At 46.2% G+C, this 25,705-nt stretch overlaps 1 protein-coding gene across 1 annotated transcript in view; it reads left to right on the top strand.

The window, feature by feature from the left end:
- The window catches only part of TOMM70 (translocase of outer mitochondrial membrane 70), a 124,736-nt gene that overhangs the window by 46,790 nt on the left and 52,241 nt on the right, over positions 1-25,705 (top strand). Inside the window, exons 3-7 of the mRNA XM_030204072.1 lie at positions 1,305-1,431; positions 1,790-1,899; positions 6,168-6,316; positions 13,513-13,720; positions 17,883-18,017. Coding sequence (XP_030059932.1) covers positions 1,305-1,431; positions 1,790-1,899; positions 6,168-6,316; positions 13,513-13,720; positions 17,883-18,017 — 729 coding nt within the window. The remainder of the gene's footprint in view (positions 1-1,304; positions 1,432-1,789; positions 1,900-6,167; positions 6,317-13,512; positions 13,721-17,882; positions 18,018-25,705) is intronic.

Below are 25,705 nucleotides of genomic sequence, written 5' to 3'. Positions count from 1 at the left end.
ACAGTCTTGCCTATAATGTTGATTGTTTATATTGCTGATTGTTTTGATAAGAGGTCTTCTAGTATTTTGTCTGTGAAATGTTATTTTATTATATATGTAATTATGTTCCTCACTTAGAATTTTATAACAATGTGGGTTACAGATTGTATTATTATTATCAAACACTTCCTTAAACAGCAGCTATATTTTTAAATCATTAGGAAATACACTTGATATACACACATAGCACATAAAAAGGACCAGATTCAGAACAGATGTACAGTTACCACCCGTCTGTTCCTTCACAAGGCACAACTTTGCTATGAGTGGCACTTATTGAAGACTGCAGGCATTCAGGCTCCAGGCCTTGTGAGCCATGATCACCCAGGCCAAGAGGCCATCTATCCTCCCCAATTTTTAATTAAATCTGGATTTGTATTTACCAGTGATCTACTTTGTTTATTTCCATATTGTAGCCAGGACATTCATGAGACTTCTCATCATGGTGGAGGAGGCTCGTGCTACCCAGGGCTTAAAGATGTATTCAGCTCAAGAAATTATGCCAGGCCAGCTGCCCCTGTGGTCAATTCAGCCAGGACCACAGCTGGGTTATGCTCCTGAGACCCTGAGTATTGCATAAATGAGTCTATTGGACCCACAGAAGCAGGTGACTGGGTCTCAGGGGAGAGAACCTGTGTGGCCTACTTTTTCTTTTAAGTATATTGATAGCAGCAAGTGAGAACAGTCACAGCAAGAAAATGTAGCTGCGCCATCTTGGTTCCCTGTACCTATGTGTATCTGATATGGGGCATTTTGACACTTTGTGCTGTCTGACAAACCCAGATTTAATAGATGGCCTCTTGGTCTGGGTGGTCATGGCTCACAAGGACTGGACTTAAATTCAATATGCCATTTCATGGGAAGCCAGTGCAGGGACCTCAGGACAGGAGAAATGTGACTGAAACAAGATGTACCTGTGGTCACCCCCTGGCTATAGAATTTTGGATTACCTGAAGTGCCCTCAATGAAATCTTTGTAATGACAATAAAAAGACCATTGCAGTAGTCCATTAAAGGACAAACTACAGTTTGAACTACCTTAAGAAAATTTTGATCTGTAGCATAGTGTTTAATACATCTGACTGCACTAAGTTTTTATTTAAAAAAAAAATGTATAAATTACATTTAAAAAAAATTATGAATCACATTTAATGAATGTGTCTTCAGCACAAGTAACTGGTCTCAGAATACACAATGGAGATGTAACCAACTGCTTTTCCCATGGAATTGGATCAAATCACTCATGTTTCCTCCTCTGTCTTGTAGCAAAAATGGAAAGAAGTTGTGCAAGATTGTACAAAAGCCGTTGAGTTGAACCCCAGATACATCAAAGCTCTCTTCAGACGTGCAAAGGCACACGAAAAACTAGACGATAAGAAAGAATGTTTAGAAGGTTTGTGGCTTTGTTTGATCTGACCGTATACCTGCTGAGGCAATATCTATAATGTTTAAGTAAAATGTTATTAGTACTTATTAATAGCAGGTATTATAGCATCATGTTCTGTTATATACTTCGTTATGACATCTGTTCTAAGCTAGATTTTGTGCTTGTAGAGGTTGTGTCAGCACAGAGACTACTGTTTGTGCAATGCACACACACTGGTGAATGGTATTACTAATGTATTCCTGATAGCTGATTCAAGAGAAGAATTGTTGAGTTCAAGAGAGCACCCCCAAAAAATATGTGGGGAGAGGAATGAGGGCCACTGCTTTATTCAGTATTAATGAGAATTGTTTATTGGTATTCACAGATGTGACAGCGGTCTGCATTTTGGAAGGTTTCCAGAACCAACAGAGCATGCTGCTTGCTGATAAAGTTCTTAAACTCCTTGGGAAGGAAAAAGCCAAAGAAAAATACAAGGTTAGCTTTTACCTTTGCAGGTTCTAGGTCAGTGTTTCCCAAGTCCAGCCTGGAGTACCCCTTGCCAGTCAGGTTTTCAGGATATCTACAATGAATGTTCATGAAAGAGATTTGCATATAATGGAGGCAGTGTATGTGAATCAAGTTCATGCATATTCATTATGGATATCCTGAAAACATGACTGGCAAGAGGTACTCCAGGACTGGACTTGGGAAACACTGTTCTAGGTAATGCATTTGAAGAGACTTGCGTGCCAGAAGTCTTTTTTTTTTTTTTAATGTAACCCAGTAAGGTTAAAGTTTAAAAAAAAAATAGTACCAGGGTCCTGCAATGAGGTGGGGGTTCAAGGCCAAGGCTATGTGTGTGCGGGTGCTGCAGTTGCTGGAGCACTGTGGTATCGGGCAGAGTTGTGCTGGCCACGATGTTTTCAGGTCACAAAAGGAGCGCTGAGCCGGAAACAGCTGATGTGACCCGGAAGTAGATGCCATGCTCCATGTATGCATGGGTGGGCTGGCTGCGCATGTGTTGACAGCAAAAAGTGAAGTAAAGACAGCCTGCACTGGGCCTGCCATGCGTGACCGTTCGCACATTCACAGAGATGCCAGGAGTCAGGCCTGTGCTGGAGCCGGCTTAATTTAGAGTGCTGGGCTGGATCTGGTGGCGTGGCACTGCCACAGGGGTGTTTGGGACAAGATGGGGAGAGCTCCGGAGAGCCTTCTGAACGTATGTGGGTTTTGGGAGAGAGCCGTGTTGAGATTCATTGTGTGCACTGAAGGTATTGGAGAGAGGAGGAGCTTGTGTTTGAAGAGCCTCAGGCTCACGAGCAGAGCTGTGCAGCAGAAGGTGCTTTACTGCATATAGAAAATGAGGACATTGCTGAACAGAAAGACCCTGTTCAGGTAAGGGAAATTGTGGGAAATGTATTTACATTTTTTTTTTAATAATTTTAAAGGAAATGGTTTTGTGTGTGTGTGTGTGCTAAGAATTTTGGAATGCAGCACATGCACTGCCTAAGCTGTCAATGGATGATGAGGTGGATGTGTTCTGTGAGTAAAAACAGGCTTCAGGTGTTTTAAATGAGGTTTGTTCACTATGCATGAGTGGTGTGAGTGACAAATTATGGAAGCCACACGAGTACTTTTGGCTTCAGGGAAAGCATGATAGTCAATGAGAGAGTAAATAGAATACTGGGAAGAATATTGTATTACTTATAATATATATATATTTTAAGAAGTTTCAAATACAATCAAGTATAACACTTGTACAGAAAAGAAAACTGGCATGACATTATTTTCACCCACAGATTCAAATTCAGAAAGAAAAACTGCATTACTGCCCTTTTTTACTCAAGTCCACTATGCGAAGAAGCTAGATGTTACCTAATGGAGATAAACCCTCAAATACAATTTTACTTAAGAATTCTGCATGCATGATTACCCTATTGGTTTTTATATTATATGTCAAGAGCAGCAATGTTAACCCTCCCCCCACCCCCCCATTAATTCTAGCTGTTAAAAAAGTTGTTAACTGGGCTTGTTAAAAAAAAACATATTTTGTTGACTGATATTTAACTACACATTTACACGGGAATCTTAAAAAGAAAGTAGCCCCTAATGGTAAGACTCCCGGTTTTAAAAGAAGAAACTGTTGACGTCTCCTCTGTGTATTTTTGGAAACGTCTGGAAATATTTGGATTCTGTGTCCCTAGAATAGTTTTTCTTTATTTTTAAAGAATAAAGTGAATAACCAGTTTTTGTCTGGGGCTAAAGCTACCGTTGCAATTAAGGTTGATGATGTTACCATATCACTGTTCGATGATTCTAAGATAGCCGAAACATTCAATTCTTGGTTTTCTCGATCTTTTTGTTATTTAATTGGAAGGTAATAAATCTGTGAAAATGGAGGAAAGGCCTCTTCAGCCACTCCCAAGTATTTCCTTCACATATCTCCTTAACATGTCTCTCGAAGGAGCAGCAAATTGTTTCGGAAAATTTAAGAAACGGAGAGTATTACTCCTTACTGAGTTTTCTAGGAATTCCGTCATCCTCCGTAGAGATGTTAAATCTTTAATCATGTTTTCTTGATAAGATTGTAATTTTTGAATTTCTTTTCCGTATTCAATATTTTGTTGCTGTAAAGACGCTTGTTTCAAATCCACTTCTTTTGGATTAGTTTTTGAATTTGAGGACACATTGCTTGCCCTAAGTTCACAATGAAAGTCCATAAGTTATCCAGGGTGACTTCTTTAGGTTTATTTATTGAAATAGGAAATTGTGTAAATAGTACCTCAGTCTCTCCTGTAGTTTTAGCCTGTACAATATCTCCAGGCTCATTCCCCTTCGATGCTGTTAAAATGGTCAAAGGCCCCTCCTGTGCTCTTTGATCTCCGACTGTCCGAGTAATCTCTGCTGGTAGTATCGCCTCCCATCCTTCTTCTCCCGTACCCATTAAGGAAACCGGGGTAAGGGACGCCGACAGTGGAGAACTGCTACACGAGGGTTGTGGAGGAGGAGCTCTTGCATCGGGGCTGAGCGACAACTCTAACCCTGGGGACGCTCTGGAGGCTCCATTCACTCCGGAACGAACCAACGGGACTTCCTTTCAGCGATATGGGAACCATTCCTCTCTGAAAATATGACTGAATTCCTACTGCGGTTGGAGGTTGCCGCTGAGGAGCAGTGGAGGCAGAACGGCCCCTTCTCTTCGGCATCTCAAAAATTAGAGGAAATCAGAGAGCTAACAGGTAATCATGCGTCTGCAGCAGTGGCCATCTTGCTTCATAATATTTTTATGTAAGAGGAAATTAGCATTCTGAAAAGGAAGTTTATTTGTTTAGCAGTAACTAAGTTGTCAGTGGATAGCCCTGACAGGGAAAGGGGCAAGCTGACAGGTGCTACTTTTAACCTGTTCTGATTATAGCACTAAAAGAAATTGTCACTGTCATTTAGGGAACTAAATTCCAGTGAAAATTGACAGAGGTTTATGGTGTTTGACCTTGCTCTTGAGATGCTCTATCTTAACAATCAGTGTGAGATAGGAGTGAAAGAATAAAGTGAACACTTTAACTGCTATATGAGAAGGTGCTTAACAAAAATCAACTTTGAGTGACAGGTCAGTGGCAAGTGCTGTGTTTACATTCTGTGTCTTAAAAAAAAACTAACAACAGAAAAACAGAGTAGCTGTGTGTACATGTTGGTTGTTTGGGGAAATAATTTTGTGGGTGAGGTATTTAGGAGGGACCTTTATCTTTTCTCTTCACTAGTTAGGGAAAGATAAGAAAAGTTCTTTTCCTTAAGACAAAAATTTTATTTTAAAAGCCTAATTTTAGAAAGTTTAGGGTTTTATCTTTTTGAGTTTTTAAAGGTAGGGAATAGGGTATAGAGAAGAAGACACAGATTTGGAAGAGAGCTCCAACTTAAAGGAGAAGAAGTGAACCAAGAAAGACCAAAGGGAGGTGACAAAAAGACATTTAAAGGCGCATAGACAAAGTTCAAACACCAAGTTATACTTACCTGAGAGATTTGAGTCCTGAAATGGATGTTGATCCTGCAAAACAAGAGGTTAACACAGAAAATCAACTCTTAGGCTGGAAATTTTATTGCCAACACTAAATTTTAGTTAAGAGTATTAAAGAGGGGGTACTGATCTGATATATGCTTCCTTTTGCTGTTCAAATATTTTCTTTATTGTTGTTATTTTTAGTTTGTAAACTGGATCCAGTCAGATTGCTAAAGAAAAGATACAAGGAATATTTAGTACATGACAGTGTTACTGAGTATTATTTAAAGTGACTAGTGAAAATTGAAGTTAGCAGATTTTATCTGATTCCTGCCTTAAACCTTTTCCTTTCCCTTCTTTATTTCCTTTTTATTTCCCTTCTAGTAGGCACCTGTTCACCTGGGGAGGGAATCACACCTGAGGTAACGGCCACAGACTACAGAGGCAAGGTAATTGTAGGGTGTGGTTCAGCTCCCAGGGGGTGGGGCTTATATTCACTGAATTTTCAGATTTCTGCTCTTTTTATTCCAGAGGTGCTTTGTTTTATAGCAAATCCATCTTATAACTTTTGTCTGGGGGAAATGTGGAAGGGAAATTGGAAAATACTAAATCTTATGCAGGATGACAGAGATACGCAAGGAGAGGACAGGAAAGTGCTGTGCAGAATAGCCATCTGAGGAAAGAAGTGGGAAGGATAGTGGAGATAGGACTTGTAGAGAGGGATAAATGGGGAAACACAAGTATAAAGTGACGTTTGCATCCCTTTCAGAACCGGGAGCCTCTGATGCCTTCTCCACAGTTCATCAAATCGTACTTCAGCTCTTTCACAGATGATATCATCTCCCAGCCCCTACTAAAGGGAGAGAAATCTGATGAGGACAAGGACAAGGAAGGCGAGACTGCAGAAGTGAAGGAGAAGTGAGTGCAGGCAGGGGCTAGGGCCTAGTCTTGGTCCCATTCCCTGGAATTTACTTAAAATAAAAATCTCAACTCATAAATTGACAATTATTTTAATTCTCTTCTGCAAATACAACACTAATTGACTGTGATACCTTATCCATGTGCAAGCTTGACCAAACTCAAAAGGTTTTTGTACATCTCTTTCTCTGTTGCTGTGTCTTTAAACCAGTATATTTGGGGGGGGGGGGGGGGCATCCATTTTGTGTATAACAGTGGGTAGCTAAAATCAGGCTAACTGTCCACCAGAGAGAGGCAGACACTACCACACACACACAGGACATTCTAATGGAATTTAGAACCAGTGTATTAGCTTTGCAGACCTGGGTTGCTGCAGCTGTTATACTTTTCACTGCATGATAAATTTAAATGCAAAAATTCTCCATGTAGTGGTGGGTGTGCAGACAATAGCTTGTTGAGGTTTCCATATCATCAAGCTGATCAATCCATAGACTGGTGGGTTGTGTCCATCTACCAGCAGGTGGAGATAGAGAGCAATCCTTTTGCCTCCCTATATGTGGTCATGTGCTGCCGGAAACTCCTCAGTATGTTCTCTATCTCAGCAGGTGGTGGTCACACACAGCAGCAGCTCTGGCTAGGTCTCCAAGCCTAATTCTTAGGTTTTGTTGAGTACCTGGGGTTGAGGGCTCTACTTGAGCAAGTGCAAACCTGGTGGCGCCAGGTCCCTCCTTTTCTGCCCCCTCCCGCTGGCTCCGTTTAAAAAAAAAAAAAATTTTTGAACGTCCTTAAGGGCGTTTATTTCGACGTTTATTTAAACGTTTATTGCAGCTACTCACTGGGACACCAGTTCGTTACAGCTCGGAGCGGAAAGCAGGTAATTTTTACCTTTTTGTAGCGGGCAGGGGGTTCCCCGATTGATCTCCACGTGGCCTATGGCGTCGGAGGGCGAGGGCGCAAAGAATTGCTCCCCGGATCGCGTGTGCGCTTCTAGAGGGGATGCAGGGGTCTTAAAGCCTGATTCGCCCTTGTTGGGTGACAGTTTGGAGACCGATGAGTGTCCCGGTTCTTCCTCCGGTGTGGCGGTTTTTCCCGCCATAAACGCCCATCCCCCGCTGCTCGCCTCCGCCATCTTGGCCGGCCACTCTGCTCGGACGGCTTCTTCTTGGGCCGCCCTTGAGGTGGGAGACGTTAATGCCATGAACGCCCTTAATTTGGGCGACGGCAAAAAAGCGGCTAAAGTTAAGCGCCGTTCTTCCCGCGCGGCTCCTTCGCGGAGTATCGCGCCGGACGCCATCTTGGATGCGCAGCATGTCTCTCCCCCGCTCTTGCGAGCGCCGGTTGAGGGGGCATCTAGGGCTGTGGCCCAGGCTGCGGAAGTGCATAGTCTGGGGGGTTTCTCCCCCGAGTTTATTTTGCTGCTGCATCAGGCCTTCCTTATGCAAGACGCTGCCCCTGCTCCCTCGTCTGATAAAGAGGTTGAGGCCCTCGGGTGGATTCCCAGGCCTTGGAGGACTTTGTCTCCTCCGATGTAGATGAGGGCAGCGTATCTGAGTTCTCCCAACGGTCCTTTGGGGATTCCTTGGAGGAGACGGATTCCCGCTCGGATGGAGCGGATGACCCCTCTGCAGCGCGGATCTTTCGCTCAGAGGATTTGCCCAACCTGTTATTGCAGGCCATGAGCATCTTGAAGATTTCCTCTCCGGAGGACGTCTCTCCCTCAGCCCCTGCTGGCTCCGCCATTATGCTGGGGACGAAGCGCCCGCCTAGAACCTTCCACGTGCATGATGCCATGCACACCTTTGATTTCGGCTCAATGGGATGTCCCGGAAGCGAGCCTCAAAGTGGCTAGGGCTATGTCCCGCCTCTATCCTTTGCCTGAAAGTGAACGTGAGGCCTTTCTGTGGCCTACCGTGGATTCTTTAATCACTGCGGTGACTAAGAAAACGGCGTTGCCGGTGGAAGGTGGCACGGCCCTAAAGGACGCCCAAGACAGAAGATTGGAGGCGGCCTTAAGGTCGTCCTTTGAGGCGGCTGCTTTAAGTTTGCAGGCCTCAGTGTGCGGCTCCTATGTGGCTAGGGCGTGCCTGACTATGGTGCAGCGGGCTTTCCCCTTGGATCCTTCCTTGAGGGCTGATTGGCCGGCCCTGCAATCGGGCTTGGCCTATTTGGCAGACTTGCTGTATGATGTCTTGAGAGCCTCGGCTAAAGGTATGGCTCAGACAATCTCTGCGCGGCGGTGGCTTTGGCTGAAGTATTGGTCTGCTGACCACGCCTCTAAGTCCCGCCTGGCTAAATTGCCTTTTAAAGGCAAGCTGCTCTTGGGGTCGAGCTGGACAAAATCGTGACCGATCTCGGCACGTCTAAGGGCAAGAGGTTACCAGAGGTCAGGGCTCGGCGCCCAGGTACCTCCAGAGGACGGTTTCAGGAAGCCCGTCGGTACCGCCCGGGCAGGTCGGGCTCTTCTGCCCCCTCTTCCTTCAAGAGGAACTTCTCCCCCAAGCAGCATTCCTTTCGCAGAGACCGCCGTCCCGGAGGTGCGCCCTCCGGTCCTCCCCCAGGGTCTCGTACCCAATGACGGGGCCTTGGTCCACGCCCCAGTGCAGATTGGAGGACGGCTGTCCTCGTTTCTGGGGGAGTGGACCAGAGTAACTTCAGACGCTTAGGTGCTGGAAGTCTTCAGAGACGGCTACAAGTTAGAGTTCTGCCGACCCTTAAGAGACGGGTTTGTACTCTCTCCCTGCAAGTCTCCGGTCAAAGCTGTGGCAGTGCAGCAGACTTTGGACAATCTGATCCGCCTGGGCGCGGTCGTTCCGGTGCCAGTAAATCAGCTTGGCAAGGGACGTTACTCCATTTACTTTGTGGTACCAAAGAAAGGAGGTTCTGTCCGGCCTATCCTCGACCTCAAAGGGGTCATTCGGACCTTGAAAGTTCGGCACTTTCGCTTGGAGATTCTCCGCTCTGTTATAGCGGCAGTGAAGGCAGGGGAGTTCCTGGCATCCTTGGACATCAAGGAAGCGTACTTGCATATTCCCATCTGGCCTCCTCATCAACGCTTTCTGCGTTTTGCAGTCCTGGGCCGAACACTTCCAGTTCAGAGGCTTCCCGTTCGGGTTGGCTACTGCTCCGCGGACCTTCTCCAAAGTAATGGTGGTCATCGCGGCCTTCCTGAGAAAGGAAGGAGTCCAAGTCCATCCTTATCTGGACGACTGGTTGATCCGAGCCCCCTCTTATGCAGAGTGCGGCAAAGCTGTGGACCGGGTGATTGCTCTTTTGAGCTCCCTGGGATGGATCATCAACTGGGAGGAAAGCCAGCTGCGCCCGACTCAGTCCCTGGAGTATCTGGGAGTTCGTTTCGACACCCAAGTGGGCAGAGTGTTCCTGCCGGACAATCGGATTGTCAAACTTCAGGCTCAGGTGGACCAGTTCCTAGTAGCCTCTCCTCTTCGGGCTTGGGACTATGTACAGCTGTTGGACTCTATGACGGCCACGATGGAAGTAGTGCCCTGGGCCAGGGCTCATATGAGACCACTCCAACACTCTCTGCTGCAGCGCTGGACTCCAGTGTCGGAGGATATGCTGTGCGCCTTCCCTTGGACCCAGCAGTGCGCAAGGCGATGAGCTGGTGGCTGAACACAGACAAGTTGTCTGCAGGAATGCCTCTTGTGACCCCGGAGTGGATTGTGGTCACGACGGACGCCTCTTTGTCGGACTGGGGAGCCCACTGCTTGGGAAGGACAGCGCAGGGGCTTTGGTGTCCTGCAGAGGCAAGTGGTCTATCAACCTCCTGGAACTCAGAGCCATTCGGTTGGCGCTTTTGGAGTTCCTCCCGGTACTGGCGCTGAAGCCAGTACGGGTCCTGTCGGACAATGCCACAGCTGTGGCCTATGTCAATCGCCAGGGAGGTACCAAGAGCGCCCCTCTAGCCATGGAGGCTATGAATCTTTGCCAGTGGGCGGAAGCGAACCTGGAACAGCTGTCAGCGGCCCACATTGCCGGAGTCATGAATGTCAAGGCGGACTTTCTCAGTCGCCATACCTTGGATCCCGGAGAGTGACAGCTATCGGCTCAGGCGTTCTTGGACATCACGAAGCGCTGGGGCCAGCCGAGCCTAGATCTGATGGCGTCATCGGCCAATTGCCAAGTGCCGCACTTTTTCAGCAGAGGATGGGACCCTCGATCTCTGGGAGTAGATGCTCTCCTCCAACAGTGGCCGACACAGGAGCTTCTCTATGTGTTCCCGCCCTGGACCATGTTGGGCAGGGTGCTAGACCGGGTGACAAAGCATCCGGGCCGGGTAATCCTGCCAGCGGAGCAGGGCCTGTGGCATCAGGGTCCCGTGGTGATGGAGGATCCCTCCCCCTTTGGTCTGACAGCCTGGCTATTGAGCGGCAGCGTCTGAGGAAGAAGGGCTTCTCAGACAAGGTCATCGCCACTATGCTGAGAGCGAGGAAGCGCTCTACTTCTACTGCTTACGCCAGGGTTTGGCGTACCTTTGCAGCGTGGTGTGAAGCAGGCTCACTTTCTCCCTTCACTGCTCCGATTTCTTCAGTGTTGGCGTTCCTGCAAGGAGGTCTGGAGAAAGGCCTGTCGCTCAGTTCCCTTAAAGTCTAGGTAGCGGCTCTGGCTTGCTTCAGGGGCCGCCTGAAGGGTGCTTCCCTGGCTTCGCAGCCAGATGTGGTGCGTTTTCTCAAGGGAGTTAATCACCTGCGCTCTCCTCTGCACTCAGTGGTGCCTGTGTGGAATCTCAACCTGGTGCTAAGAGCCTTGCAGAAGCCGCCTTTTGAACCCTTGTCAAGGGCATCTCTGAAAGACCTGACGTTGAAAGCAGTCTTTTTGGTGGCTATCACTTCAGCCAGAAGAGTTTCCGAGCTCCAGGTGCTCTCTTGTCGAGAGCCTTTTCTGCAGTTCACTGAGGCAGGAGTGTCTATTCGCACAGTGCCTTCCTTCCTGCCCAAGATTGTTTCTCGCTTCCATATGAATCAGCAGCTCTGTCTCCCTTCCTTTCGTAGGGAGGTCTACCCAGAGGAATACTCTGCTCTCAAATATCTAGATGTGAGACGAGTCATCATCAGATACTTGGAAGTGACCAATGATTTCCGGAAGTCGGATCATCTGTTTGTCCTGTTTGCAGGTCCTCGTAAGGGTCTGCAGGCTGCTAAGCCTACAGTGGCAAGATGGGTCAAGGAAGCCATTGCAGCGGCTTATGTGGCCGCGGGGAAGGTGCCGCCTATCCAGCTGAAGGCTCACTCCACTAGAGCTCAGGCGGCCTCGATGGCAGAGGCCGGGTCCGTCTCCTTGGAAGAGATTTACAAGGCGGCAACTTGGGCATCGGCCCATACCTTCTCCAGGCATTACCGCTTGACTGTGGCTGCTCGGGCGGAGGCCCGGTTTGGAGCTTCAGTGTTGCGGTCAGGGATTTCTATGTCCCGCCCTGGGTGAGTACTGCTTCGGTACATCCCACCAGTCTATGGATTGATCAGCATGATGATATGGAAGGTAAAATTATGTATCATACCTGATAATTTTCTTTCCATTAATCATAGCTGATCAATCCATAGCCCCTCCCAGATATCTGTACTGTTTATATTCTGGTTGCATTTCAGGTGCAAGTTTAGTCTTCAGTTCAGGAGGACTTCGTGTTCAAGTTTTTTCAATTGGATTCTTCAAGAGTTGAGACGAGTTTGTGTTACAGTGAGCTGCTGCATTCCTCTCCCCTCCGTTTTACGGGGCTGGATTGAGACCTAAATTCTGCCGGCGTTCCCTTCCGCTTCGGGCGGTTGTAGGGCAGCTTTGTACCCCTCCCGCTTCGGCGGTGTTAGGGTCAGTCAGCTCCTCCCGCGGTTGCAGGATAAGCCAGATCCCCCCGCATCGGCGGGTGTGGTGTCCCTCCCCCGCTCCGTGGGGATGAGCTGGACGGATTCCCCTCCCCCACTTGTGTGGGGATGAGCTGGGTTAATTCCCCTCCCCCGTTTCGGCGGTGGTGAGCTGGGCAGAGTGTCCCTTTGTGGGTGTAATTCTCTAAGTGCTGAGTCCTGCGGATGGAGCTTGGATATCGACATACTGAGGAGTTTCCGGCAGCACATGACCACATATAGGAAGGCAAAAGGATTGCTCTCTATCTCCACCTGCTGGTAGATGGACACAACCCACCAGTCTATGGATTGATCAGCTATGATTAATGGAAAGAAAATTATCAGGTATGATACATAATTTTACCTTACAAGGCTGATGCACCAAATTTATATTCTGGAAACGTTTTCCCCCATCATGGATAGTTCAGCATAGTGTGTACTGTTGGTTTGTTCTTTTCAGCTGAGGGCTCTTAGGTTTGGGGATATACGAACATCACAGCTGTGTTGCTGCTGTGTACAAAATGACCTCCTGCAGTTGTGTGTACTGAAAGGAAATGGGAGAGAGTGTGGGTAAAGTTTGGTAAGCTGCACAATATAGCTAATTAAATTTAACTATGGCTTGCTGTTCTCACTTTAAGCAGTTCTCTTCCACTTCTTGCAGTGTGCTAACATGAGTGTTGCTTATGACTTCTCCACAGTCTCCTGTCTCCCAGGATTGACTTGGGAAACGTTGCTCTAATGCCACAGGACAAGGTTTTCAAGTTATCCACATTGCATATGCATGCAGTATATTTGCATATGCTGCCTCCTGCCTCTTTTATATGCAGATAACACTCAATTTCATTATGGTTATCCTGGAAACCTGACCAGTTTTATGACGCACTTAGAGATTTTTCATACCTTAAGTTGAGGGGCACCAAGAATTCCAATAGTTTGTTTCCTTAAAGTATCACCATATCTGGTTTTCACCAATTTGAGTGGTCTTGCATATGCAGAACTTCATATGTTCTCATTAAGTCAGTCTTCAGATACAAACTAATCAGTTAAAAAAAAATACTGTGTTTTGGCAGCTCTAACACATTTTATTTTTACCATGTGCTTAGTTCTTTTTAAAAAATGTAACTTTTGCATATTTTATGGAAGAGTAAAATTGAGCTGCTGTCAGTTAAGATTCTGGAAGAATTTTATTTGAAGAGTTTGTTTTCAATTCTAGCAGTTTTTAATTCTGGATTTTTCTGTGGTGGTATAATCCAGAATTTTGTACATTAAAGCTAAGTAAATGAAAGTTTCTTATCTCTCCTGATGCTGTTTTTATAGATTATGGAATCTTTCTTTTATTCCTAGTTCTGGCTATTTGAAAGCCAAACAGTATATGGAGGAAGAGAACTATGACAAGATCATCAGTGAATGCACAAAAGAAACAGAATCACAAGGCAGATACAAGGCTGAGGCGCTGCTTCTGCGGGCCACGTTTTATCTGCTTATCGGCAATGCAAATGCTGCTAAGCCTGACTTAGACCAAGTAATCAGTCTGGAGGAAGCAAATGTTAAGGTAGGTTCAGGTTCGTCAGGGACATAGTGCCGTTATCCACTACTGTTCAATAACTGGGTATGCAGTATGAGACGAACTGTTCGGTGACTAGCACGTAGCTTCGTTACAAGGTTCGTCATTAATGATTTCTGCAGTAGTAGCTTAATGGAAAACAATCTTCTATCTCACTTTACTATTACTACTTATTTCTATAGCGCTACTAAACGTACGCAGCGCTGTACACTTGAACATGAAGAGACAGTCCCTGCTCGACAGAGCTTACAATCTAATTAGGACAGACAAACAGGACAAACAAGAGATAAGGAAATATTAGTGAGGATGATAACATAAGGGTTCTGAACAAGTGAATAAGGGTTAGGAGTTAAAAGCAGCATCAAAAAGGTGGGCTTTTAGTTTAGATTTGAAGACAGCCAGAGAATGGAGCTTGACGTACCGGCTCAGGAAGTCTATTCCAGGCATAAGGTGCAGCAAGATAAAAGGAACGGAGTCTGGAGTTAGCAGTAGAGGAGAAGGGTTGCAGATAAGAGAGATTTACCCAGTGAACAGAGTTCCCGGGAAGGATTGTAGGGAGAGATGAGAATGGAGAGATACTGAGGAGCTGCAGAGTGAATGCACTTATAGGTCAATAAGAGGCGTTTGAACTGCATGCGGAAACGGATAGGAAGCCAGTGAAGTGACTTGAGGAGAGGGCTAATGTGAGCAACTTTAAACCCACTTTAAACTAGGTATGTATTTCTATTAAAATCTCCAATCGCGATTAAAAAATTTTATTGTGTGGCTGATCTCACAATTAAAGGTGGAGCATAGCCAGCAGTCCATTGGGAAGGAGGCACAGGGATAGACTGGGGGGGAGGGGGCATGCATTTCCTCTTCTTCCCCATATCATCCCTTTGCTGGTGGGGATGCTGAAGCCATGCTAGTTCAAGAAATCCATTGCCAAAGTAGCCCCCTTCCTCTTTGTGCTGCCTCAGGAGCAAGGAAGCCAACGAGGTGCCGCTAATGCTGGTACTCCCTGAGCCCGCTCAGTTCATGCACAAACTGAGCTTGTTTAGGGAGTGCAAGCGTTGGCGGCTGGAGGCACCCCGCTGACTTCCTTCTGAGGCAGTACGAGGCGGAAGAAGATGACTCAGGCAGTGGGTTTCTTCGGTTGATGGGACTTCAGCTACCCCTACTACAAAACTGAAAAACAGCCAAACCCAATCTCAAAGGATCATGTGTGGTGAATATACAACAATAAATGACAAATGGGAAATACCCTCAGAAACCACTCAACTTAAGCATAATTGTTGGGGTATGAATTTCTAGCTGTCCAAACTTCTTGGAGACCAGCTCTAAATTTAGAGCTGGTCTCCAAGAAGTTTGGTTCCTGACGAAGCCCTGAAATGGACGAAACGATTTGGGCCCCGTTGAAAGTCACCAGTTGGAGTGTGGGGTATTAAGCCAGCAATGAGACAGCTAAGTTTGTTTGTTTATTTAAGTAATGCTGCTGCTTGGAGAGTTTTTTGTACTCAGCAATGTTTGGAAGTAATGGTTTCATTGTGAATCAATTCTATTGACAAGATATGGGAAAATATACCCCATGAAAGAGATAAGATTACAGGCATATAAATCTTATATAGATATCACTGTCTTGATGGTCAGACCTTGGCAGTGACCTTGGTTTCTGAGGGTATTTCCCATTTGTCATTTATTGTTGTATATTCACCACACATGACCCTTTGAGATTGGGTTTGGCTGTTTTTCAGTTTTGTAGTATTAGATTACCTAAGTGTGACTAACAGCCCATACTGTTCATTGAACTTTGGTCGACTTCAGCTACCCCACCAGCCATTGAACAGAGCCTGAGCTCAAAGTGGGGGGGCCCAAGTCTCCACGTCCCCTCCCCTTCCCTGTGGCAGTTCAACTGATTTAAAGGCCCAATATCTTCCTTTCTCCCACCTCCAGGTTCAACTCTTCCTTTTTCCCTTCTACCCCCAGGTTCATTCTTTCTTTCTTTTTCTTTCTTTCTTTCTTTCTCTCTCTCTCTCTCTCTCTCTCAACACCCACCCCCACCATAGCAAAACACTTCTTCTTATGTTAACAGTGATTTATTACTCGCCAACTCTCAGATTCAAGGCGAGTTGCAAATTTAAAAACTTAACATAATACTAAAACCCCCGTGGCCTAGTATAAATAGGTTAGCTTAGCAGAGTTTAAAAAAGGTTTAAGTAATGCCCTAAAAGAAAAGTCCATAAATCATTATTAAAATGGACTTGGGAGAATTCACTGCTTATTTCTAGCATAAGCAGCATAAAATCTGTTTTACTCTTGATATTTTCCTCGGTATTTGTAACCTGGCTTGGCCACTTTTGGAAACAGTATACTGGGCTTGATGGACCTTTTGGTCTGTCCCAGTATAGTAGTACTTATGTTCCTTCCACCCTATGCACCCCAGGCCCCTCCCTCCCTCCCTCTGAACCCAACGTCTCTTTCTCTCTTCCCTCCCTGCATCCTTCTGTCCTTCAATTGGCATTCCTCCCCCCCCCCCCCCCCCCCCCCCCGTGCACAGTTCAGCATATCTCTGTCCCCTTTTGGCCCTGCCTGCAGTTCTCTCTCCCCCTTCCCCCCCCCCCCCCACCCAAGTTTCTCCCCCCCCCCCCAAGTTTCTCTCAATTCCCTCCCCTCTTCCCCCCCCCCCCCTGCATGATTTAAGGCCTGCAGACATAACAGTGGAACATGATTCCAAGAGCCAGTTGTAGCTCAATATACTGGAACAGGAACAAAGCCAGACAAGGTTCCAAATCAGAAGGTGTAAAATCCCTAGTCATATCCTTGACTTTGAGGTTCCTCTGCAGCTTTCCAGCCACTCCTTTTGTTTAGCTCACACTGTGCTTGCTGCAGCTCACATTGATCCATAACCTGCCTCCCTCCCCTGCACGCATGATCGGTCTGGCATCTCTTCTGGTCCACAGGTGGCTCTCTCTCCCTTTCCCTTGCAACCCAACCCAGTTTACCTTTTCAGGAAGCTATTGAAAGGTTGCCTGCAGCCTGCACCAGGCTTTCCCTCTGACCCATCTCGCCCCCTTATGACGCAATTTCTTGTTTTCAGAAGGGGGATGGGACAAAGAGGGAAAGGCCCAGTGCAGGCTGCAGGCAGCCTTTCAGTAGGGCTGCCTTTGGCGTTGCAAGGTGAAGACTTCCTGAAAAGATAAACCTAGTTGGGAGGATAAGGAGAGAGAGCCGCCGGCGGTCCAGGAGGGGGGGAGGAAGAGTTGCCAGACCAATTGTGCATATGTGGGGGGGGCAGGTCAGTTACTAATCGCGATTAAATTATGGGCTACATGTTCACCGCGATTAATGCATTCATTATTGACCACAATTTAAAAATTTAAAGTAGCATTTCATACTTTTTTATGCTGTGGAATCTTCGCTCCAGAGCTTCCTTCGGCAAAAGGTCTTAGTAGCAAGGACATCACTTGTTTACTTATAAATCCATGCAGTGCGTTGAATTATGAATGAGAGAGCACTTGCAACTTTATATATATTAACCTCTTTCGGTTTGCAGCAGGGCTTTCATAACAGAGATACCCAAATAGACCATTTGGCCAGAGACTTATCTGTATTGGGTGATATTTATTTATTATTTTATTTATTAGGATTTATTTACCGCCTTTTTGAAGGAATTCACTCAAGGCGATAGTTTTTCCTTTGCTGTTTTTCTTATTTTCAATTACATATTGGCACATACATTTAACACTTCTGAAGCAGACCCATCTATTGAACATTCTCCAGACAAGTAACTGTTTTAAAATGGATCAGAAGCTGGTTTGTAAGTGCTGTTTCATCTCATTTTCAATGCTCCCTATGGGTATGCCTCTAAGTGCATTGTAAATTTTAAAAAAAGCAAAACACACATACATACACGATGCATCATACTTGCCTCTAGCCAAGCTGAAGCAAACAATATCTTAAATGGATGCAGAGAAAAATAGGAAACTCAAATGTTTGTCTGTAAACTTCAGATATTTGGAAATCTCTGGAAGAGAGATCTGTCCGTCCCCCACCTACCGCAATGTAAAACCTGGGCAATTTGGAGTTTTGCATTGTCTGTTGTACTAGATAGAGACCCCATTGGGCACATCATGGAAGCAGAAGTTACTTTTTTGTCTTTTGTTTTGAATAGCTTAGAGCCAATGCACTCATCAAACGAGGAAGTATGTACATGCAGCAACAGCAGCCTATTCTGTCCACTCAAGACTTCAATATGGCTGCTGATATCGATCCTCAGAATGCAGATGTTTATCACCACCGGGGGCAGGTAAGAAAAAGTCATGATCTTTGAACAGGGTTGTGATAATTGATACTTGATGGATAATGGAGATGCTTTCTGTGGTCTGCTTCCTTACAATATGTTTGGAGATCACGGAACAGTTTTCTTTGCCTACTCCTAGCAAGAACATTCTCCTTTTGTGCAGTGATTGGGAAGAAGGCCACAAAAACTTTTAAACTGAAATTATTGTGAACAGGGTTTGTTGTATGTACATCTTCATGCCCTTTAAATAGGAATTTGGGGCTGTAGCCATACAGTTCATTGTGATGCTGGGTTTATTTTTCTTTTTTAGCTATAATTTTAGACCTGTAATCTGAAAGTTTCCAAGAAATATGGGGCATGTTTAAGTGTCACAAGGATAAGTTGGACATCACCCGTATGTTTTCGATATGAAGGAACATGGCATACCAGTTTGTGTGTGTGTGATTTTTTTATTAAGGAGAACAGGGCTCTCTGATTCCTTCCAAAATGATAAAATCAGTATTTAAATGATGTACTTACTGAAATGCATTAGAAATTATAGCAAACTATGATAATGTGTGCTGGAGATTTTTTGTTTGTAAGTTCTATGGGGTTTATGAACCTTAGCTATCAACATGTAGTTTCATGAGCATAAAGTACATATTAGAAAGTCAGCAAAAGTTACAATCTTGGGTGTTTGTGTCAGATAAAATGGAGTGATGTCATATACAGGAACAGAGGCAAAAAGCTTTATGGAGCTGTAGTTTTTTATTAGAGTGATTATCCTGGATCCAGGGAGACCTTGTGATCTTTTACACTTTCTATCTCCACCAGGTGGATGGACACGCTTTTCAGCCTCTGGTTCTGAGTGTGTTGCTCCTGATCCCCAGTTGAGCTTTGCAGGTGACTTGAGTCTGCAGTCATGTCTAGAGGTCTTCAAATCCCTGTCTCTGGTTTCCCCGCAAATTTATTTCTTCCCTCCCTTTACCTCTCCCCTGTTTCCTGTGGAGCTCTCCTTTTCCAGCATAAGAACTTTAAAAAAAAAAAAAAAAAGAAAGGAGAAAGAAAGAGGTTTGCTGGCGAGCTTGGGACAGAGTATCAGACCTGAGCCTTTCTCATCTGTGGTAAGACTTATGGAGAGTCTGAGCTTGGGGGGAACAGTCATCAGCGGTAAGTCTAACTTGGAACCGCTTGGAGGGGCTGCAAGTTCTACTTGGTGCAGGGAAAGGATCCTGACTCACCGCTTGGGACACGTTGTGCTGCGCTACCATCAGTTGGGGTGAAAGGCAACTCCCATAGAGGTGGTTAAGCGGTGTTCCCGCTGTGGAACCTGCTGGCCGACGTTGAGGCATTGCAGTATGTGCAAGCCTGGAATCCCGCGGGACATGGAGAAAAGTCAGGGGCAGCACATCTTCGGATGTGGCACAGCATCAGAATATGCCGGGGTCTTTGGGGTCCCCGGCACAACCAGTGCACAGTTTGATGCAGAACACAGCTACCATTTTACAGCCTTAGGGCCCGACAGAGCATTCAACTGCGTCGGGATCTTTGTTTTCTCCGGAGTTTATGATGCTCTTACACCAGGCGTGTTTACTGAAGCAGGGACAGTCAGAGTTGCTGCAAAGTGCTTCAGTTTCTCGCCCCTCTGGCTCCTAAGAGATTTTGTTTAGACCTCCAGGGGTGAGCAAATAAGGCTATCTCTGTTTCTCCCTCCTTATCTGATGTGTCCTTGGTCTATTTAGAGGAGAGAGAGCTCCCTCCTGAGCAGGGGGATGATCCAAAAATACTGAGGTTGTTTCATAAAGAGGAGCTCAGTACTCTTATTTCTGAAGCACTGGCAGTGCTTTCCATAGAGGAGCCTTCTGCTTCGTCATTAGGAGTTCCAAACATGCGTGGGATAAACATAAAGGAATCCTGTTCAGAAGGAATGGATCCTCAGAAGCTTAGGCGAGATTGGGTGGCAGAGCCGGTGGTGGGAGGCGGGGCTGGTGGTTGGGAGGCAGGGCTATTACTGGGCAGACTTCTACGGTCTGTGCCCTGAAAATGGCAGATACAAATCAAGGTAAGGTATACACAAAAAGTAGCACATATGAGTTTATCTTGTTGTGCAGACTTGATGGACCGTGCAGGTCTTTTTCTGCCATCATCTACTATGTTACTATGTATCTTCGTCGATCATGAGGGGACTTAGAGGTCCTAAGGCGTTCCTGATGCATCCAGACATTCAGAACCTGATTACAGCAGAGTGTGTCTCACTGAACGCCAGGCTGAGAGTGGAAAGAGCCATGGCTCGCCTCTACCTGTTAGTTCCCGAGGAGAAAATTTAATTGTAGCTTCCCAGGGTGGACTCCTTAGTTACAGCGGTGACTAAGAAGACCACTTTGCTGGTGGAAGAGACAGCGCTGCGTAACCCTAGTAGCGCTATAGAAATGCTAAGTAGTAGTAGTAGAAGAGGGCATTTTCCTAAAAGTCCTACAGGATAGGAAGCTAGAAGGTTTGCTGAAACAAGGCTTTGAAGTGGCCTTTTTGTGACTTCAAACGACGATATGCAGCTTATTCATGATAAGAGCATACTTGAAAGTGACCTCAGTAGTTGGCATCATTGCCAGCTGGAAGCAGGGTTGGCCTACTTGGCAGATGCTATTTGACATATTACGGTTTATGACCCACGATATGTCTTTGGATGTCACGGTACATCAGCAACTCTGGTTGTGGCATTGGGCAGCAGATGCAGTGTCAGTCACATCTAGTTAAACTGCCCTTTCGAGGCAAGTGGCTATTTGGAGAAGATCTCAGTAACTTGCGGAAAGAACTGGGGGAAACTAAGACACAATGGTTGCTGGAGGATAAGCTGACAGCCTCTGGTCATCCATCTTCAGGGGGCTTTTGATCTTGATTTCAAGACAGCAGATACTCCCAACTTGGTAGTCAACAATGTGATTAGAAGTCCCGCTTTCAGGCATGTTAATCTTCCTTTCGTGTGGACAGGAAGTCTTCCTTTCAGTCAGCTAGAGCTCCCAATGCCTCCAGAGCTTTGCAGTGATGCAGTACTGGTCCACCCTTCTCTTCTTCCAGTGGGAGGACGTCTGCAGGAGTTTTGAGAGGAGTGGGCCAAAACCACATAAGACCAGTGGGTTCTGGATAGTCTTGCAGAAGGTTTCAAGTTGAAATTCTCCTGCCTGGTCGCTCCTCTGTTCTTGCGCACTCTTTGTCAAAAGGGAGCCAAGACGGTCGAGGATCAGGCCACATAGATTCCTTGCTGGTGCTTTGGGCCATTATTCCAGTTCCCCAGCAACAAGGCAGATACTCCTTCTACTTCATTGTCCCAAAGAAGGAAGGTACCTTTTGTCCGGTATTAGATCTAAAATGTCTAAAGCGCTGCATCAGAGTGTCCCGCTTTTCGCATGGAGGCACTAAGAGCCAGTTATAGCCTCGGTTCAATCTTGAGGCATACTTGCAGATAGCCATATGGCCGCCATATCAGAGGTTTCTACTTTTTGTGGTGCTGGGTTGTCATTTCCAGTTCAGGGCTTTGGCCTTCGGTGGCAGCGGCAGTGTCCTTCCTTGGGCACCAGGGAGTCAGAGTTCACTGGTATCTTGATAACTGACTTGCTCATTCATGCATCATCTTATTCGGATAGTGTGACGGTGACAAACAAAACTGTCTTCTGCAGTCGTCGGGTGATCAATTTTGAGAAGAGCATACTAACTCCATCGCAGACGCTGGAGTATCTGGGCATTCTATTCGAGACAGCATGGGAGAAGATCTTACTCGCAGAGCACAGGAGTCGAAACTGGTTCAATAGATTCTCCTCAGTCAAGGGAGGCCCAGGGTCTGGGACTATGTCCAGGTTCTGGGGTCAATGATGGTGGCGATGGAAGTGGTGCCATGGGCAAGTGCTCATATGCGGCCATTACAGAAATCTCTTCTCAGTCACTGGTCTCCGGTGTTACAGAAGTACAACCTTCATCTTCCTTGGACCGGTTGCCAGACAGAGTATGCAGCAGTGGTTGTCGCCTAGGAATTTGACCATCGGAGCTCCCTTTCTGATAACACAATGGGAGATGGTGACAACGGAATCCAGCAGGTCAAGTTGGGGAGCTCATTACAAGTTCCATGTGGCACAGGGCACCTGGACAGAACAGGAGTCTCAGTAGTCGATAAATTGCTTGGAGCTCAGTGCAGAATACCTTATGCGTTTTTGCTCCCTTTCTGGCGGGGGTTCTGGTCTGAGTTTTCTCCGACAGTGTGACAATGGTGGCTTATATCAACAAGCAAGGCAGAACATGTAGTTGTTTGGTGGAGGCAGCCTCCCTCGTGAGTTGGACAGAGAAACATCTTCTTTGCTTGTCGGTAACTCACATCGCGGGGCCCTTGAATGTGGAGGCAGAGTTTCTCAGCAGGCACTCTTTGGACTCGGGAGAATAGAAACTATCCAGCCAGGGGTTTCAGCTGATAGTGGACCATTGGTGTTCTCTGCTTCTGGACTTGATGGCAACAAAAAGTAATGCCAAAGTGCCCAAGTTCTGTAGTCGTCTGAAAGAACTGGGCTCGATGAGGATTGATGCCCTACTGCAGCCCTGGCTGGAGAGGCGCATCTTACTGTATGTCTTCCTGCCTTGGTCCACGGTGGGCTGCATGTTGAAAAGGATCGCATTGCACCGGAGTCGAATAATTCTCATAGTCCCAGATTGGCCACAGAGGCCATGGTATGCAACAGTGGTGTCAGAATTTCATCTCAATCTGTGGAGCTTCTGTCCTTTCACAGAGGGGACGAAGAAGCTCTGTATTCTTCCTTGAAGCTTCTTGAAGTGCATACTGTCCTCATCAGATATCTGGAAGTCACAAATGAGTTTTACAAATCTGACTGTTTGTCATTTTTGGTAAACAGAGGCTTGGCCTGATGGCTTCCAAGCCCACAGTTGCTAGATGGCTGAAGGAGACTATTTCGTCAGCTTATTTGCTTGCAGGGAAGCAGGATTCTCAGGCCTTGAGGGCTCAGTGGACTCATTCTACAAGGCGTACAGCGACATCCTGGGCAGAGACTATCTTATTGTCTCCAGTGGATATTTGCAAGGCGGCAACATGGTTGACACTGCATACATTTGCCAAACACTACAGAGTGGATGTTGCAGTGCATTCAGAAGCCAGTTTTGGGGCTTTGGTCCTCAGGGTGGCAGTGGCGCCAGGAATCCATCCACTCTAGGAATTGCTTATGAACATCCTACAGGTTCTGGAATAGTGGGCCAATATGTAACTGAAGGAGAAATTAGGTCATACCTGATCATTTTCTTTCCCTTAGTCCTTCCCACTATTCCAGAGGCCTGCCTGAGGTTTCTGAGATGTTTAGTTGGTGCAAAGAATGGGTCAAATAACTGTCACCTTGCATGGTGCTTCCTGCATTTCTCTTGTTCTCTACAGGTTGTCCACACATGTTTGGTTATTGTTAGGTTAGCGAGTTGTTTAAGGTGGTTGTGTTTTATTCAGAGTTTCTCCTTACTGCTTGTCTACATAAATAGTGAGGAGCTGGACTGGATCCCAAGAGTAATCTCAGCTCAGTTTTCAGTTCTCTGTCTCCACCTGATGGTTGATGGGCATAGTTATTCCACAGGTTCTGGAATAGTGGGAAGTTGGTGCTCTCTGGAAAGCTCCAATATTTTCTCTACCTCCAGCAGATGGTAGGTAGGATTGTATGCACATCATCTTCCTGTTCTAGTTCCCAGCTGTGCAGGTTAAGGCAACACTGCTTGGTAGAGCCTAAGGGCTTCAGTCTAAAGACCTGTCTTGATAGAGTGTGGCGCTTGGCTCTGCAACCCCATGTCATTGTCCATGGGCAATATCTTGGTGTAACACACAACAGAAAGAAGAATTAATAATCTTTCTCCACAAGGAATTACAGTGGGGAAAAAAAACAGTGCAGATGACCAAATAAAACAAACAGGGTAAACCAGTATCCTGAACACACATGGGTTCTTAGTTTTTCGGTACACAGCCCTGTGTACTGAATAACTAAGAACCTAAGTGTGTTCATTTTAATAAAGGACATTATTTTAAGATACTTAGTTACCCTGTTTGCTTAAGTTATTCAATAACTTGGTGAGGCACTCAACCCAGTATACCCTGTGCCCTTACTGTCGGGGGTTGTTGGACCCCATCCTCTCCTCTTCCGCCCTTACCCTACAGCTCCAGTATGCCTTCTAAAAGAAAAAAAAACAGGCTACCTGGTTTTTAACCTTATTTTCCTGTTGTCAAAGGAATTAAGGGGGGACTGCAGAACTCTTTGAGTCCCCAAGCTGGGGTTTAGGCCAGGTGCAAGGTGAAGGCTTATGCATGCCAACCATGTGGCAATCTGGCAGAGTGGCGCAGTACTATACTGCCTGTGGTAGCTAGCAACTGAGCACAGCTGCTGCCTCTTTTTGTGTGCTATGTGATGGACCGTTTCCAACACCAAAGCTGTTTGTGTCAGCATTGGGACCCACGATCCTGATTCCTTTAGCAGGAAGGGCATTCATTAGTTCCTGTTGCACTCTCAAACACCATTGGGGCTTGGGAGAGGGTGGGAGCCAGTGATCCTTCACTCATTCCATTCCACTGATTGGCTGCAACATTTTTTCTTGCTGGTTAATCGGGCACTGGCAGCTGACACTAGACCCCCTTGCTAGGGGCGACCCCTCTCCTGGAGCCAAAAGACTCGGGAGTGACCCAGTACTGGTGAGAGGTTTCATGACCTCCGGGGCAGCTAGGATGATGCAGGAGATCTCTCAGATTCTTAGTCATTAAGGGACTACAGGTAGGATGTTGAAACATTCTCCTCCTCCTCTTCATCCAGAGATACACTCCCTGATGATTCCTCATGTTTCTATGGGAAGAGCTCTCACCTCATTGGTTTAGTTTTGGAAGCTCAGGGTCTTTCTTCAGGATTCCATTGAGCCTAAAAGGGTCTTTTTTCAGTATTCCTTTTAGCCTACCTAGGGGGAGCCCATTCTGGAGGGCATTGTTTTCATTTTAGTTGGCTGGCCCAAAAGCTTTTTGAAAAAAGATTTCAGATTTACTTTAAACTGTTTAAAAGAACCTTCCCCATGTACCTCGCATTCCATGATACTGGATCGCGCCAAAAAAAAAGCGCACTCTCACATTTCGGTCAAACTAGCCTTAACTCCTACCTGGAGTATAAGGACAAAGTAAGGATACCAAATATCATGATATCCCCAATACAGCACCCTTATGTGGGCACACTAGCTGCCTTCAATCACGAGAGGGTTGGCACTTCTAGCTTTGAGTCCTCTCATTTGGCCTGACAATGGTCCCTTGCACTTTCTAAGGTGCTAGTGGTGACAGCAGCCCATTTGTGCTGTCAGGGCATTTGTCCTGGGGTCCATGGCAGTAACTCTGGAAGTGGTGCTCTGGGCTCGGGCCCACATAAGACATCTTCAGTCAGACCTGTTGTTGCAGTAGGCACAATAAGTTAGACTTATTGTTGCAGTGAGCATCGGTTGCCTCTCTTCTCAGATCAGGGTGCAGAATAGCCTGCTGGGATAGCCCTTCCTGATTGATTCACCCATCTGGGTGGTGGTGACTACCAATACAAGCTGCCTTGGTTGGGGAATTCATTGCTTGGGCAGAGTGGCACAGGTGTATTGGTCCCCTCAGGAAGTCTTGCACCATTGCCCACTTTGGTATGCAAGCGATCCAGTTAGCTGTAGCAGAGTTCATA

Source organism: Microcaecilia unicolor, chromosome 5 (genome assembly GCF_901765095.1).
Source record: "Microcaecilia unicolor chromosome 5, aMicUni1.1, whole genome shotgun sequence".
Lineage (NCBI taxonomy): Eukaryota > Metazoa > Chordata > Amphibia > Gymnophiona > Siphonopidae > Microcaecilia > Microcaecilia unicolor.
The sequence above is the reverse complement of the archived record's forward strand: the minus strand, read 5'-3'. Positions and strand labels throughout refer to the sequence as shown.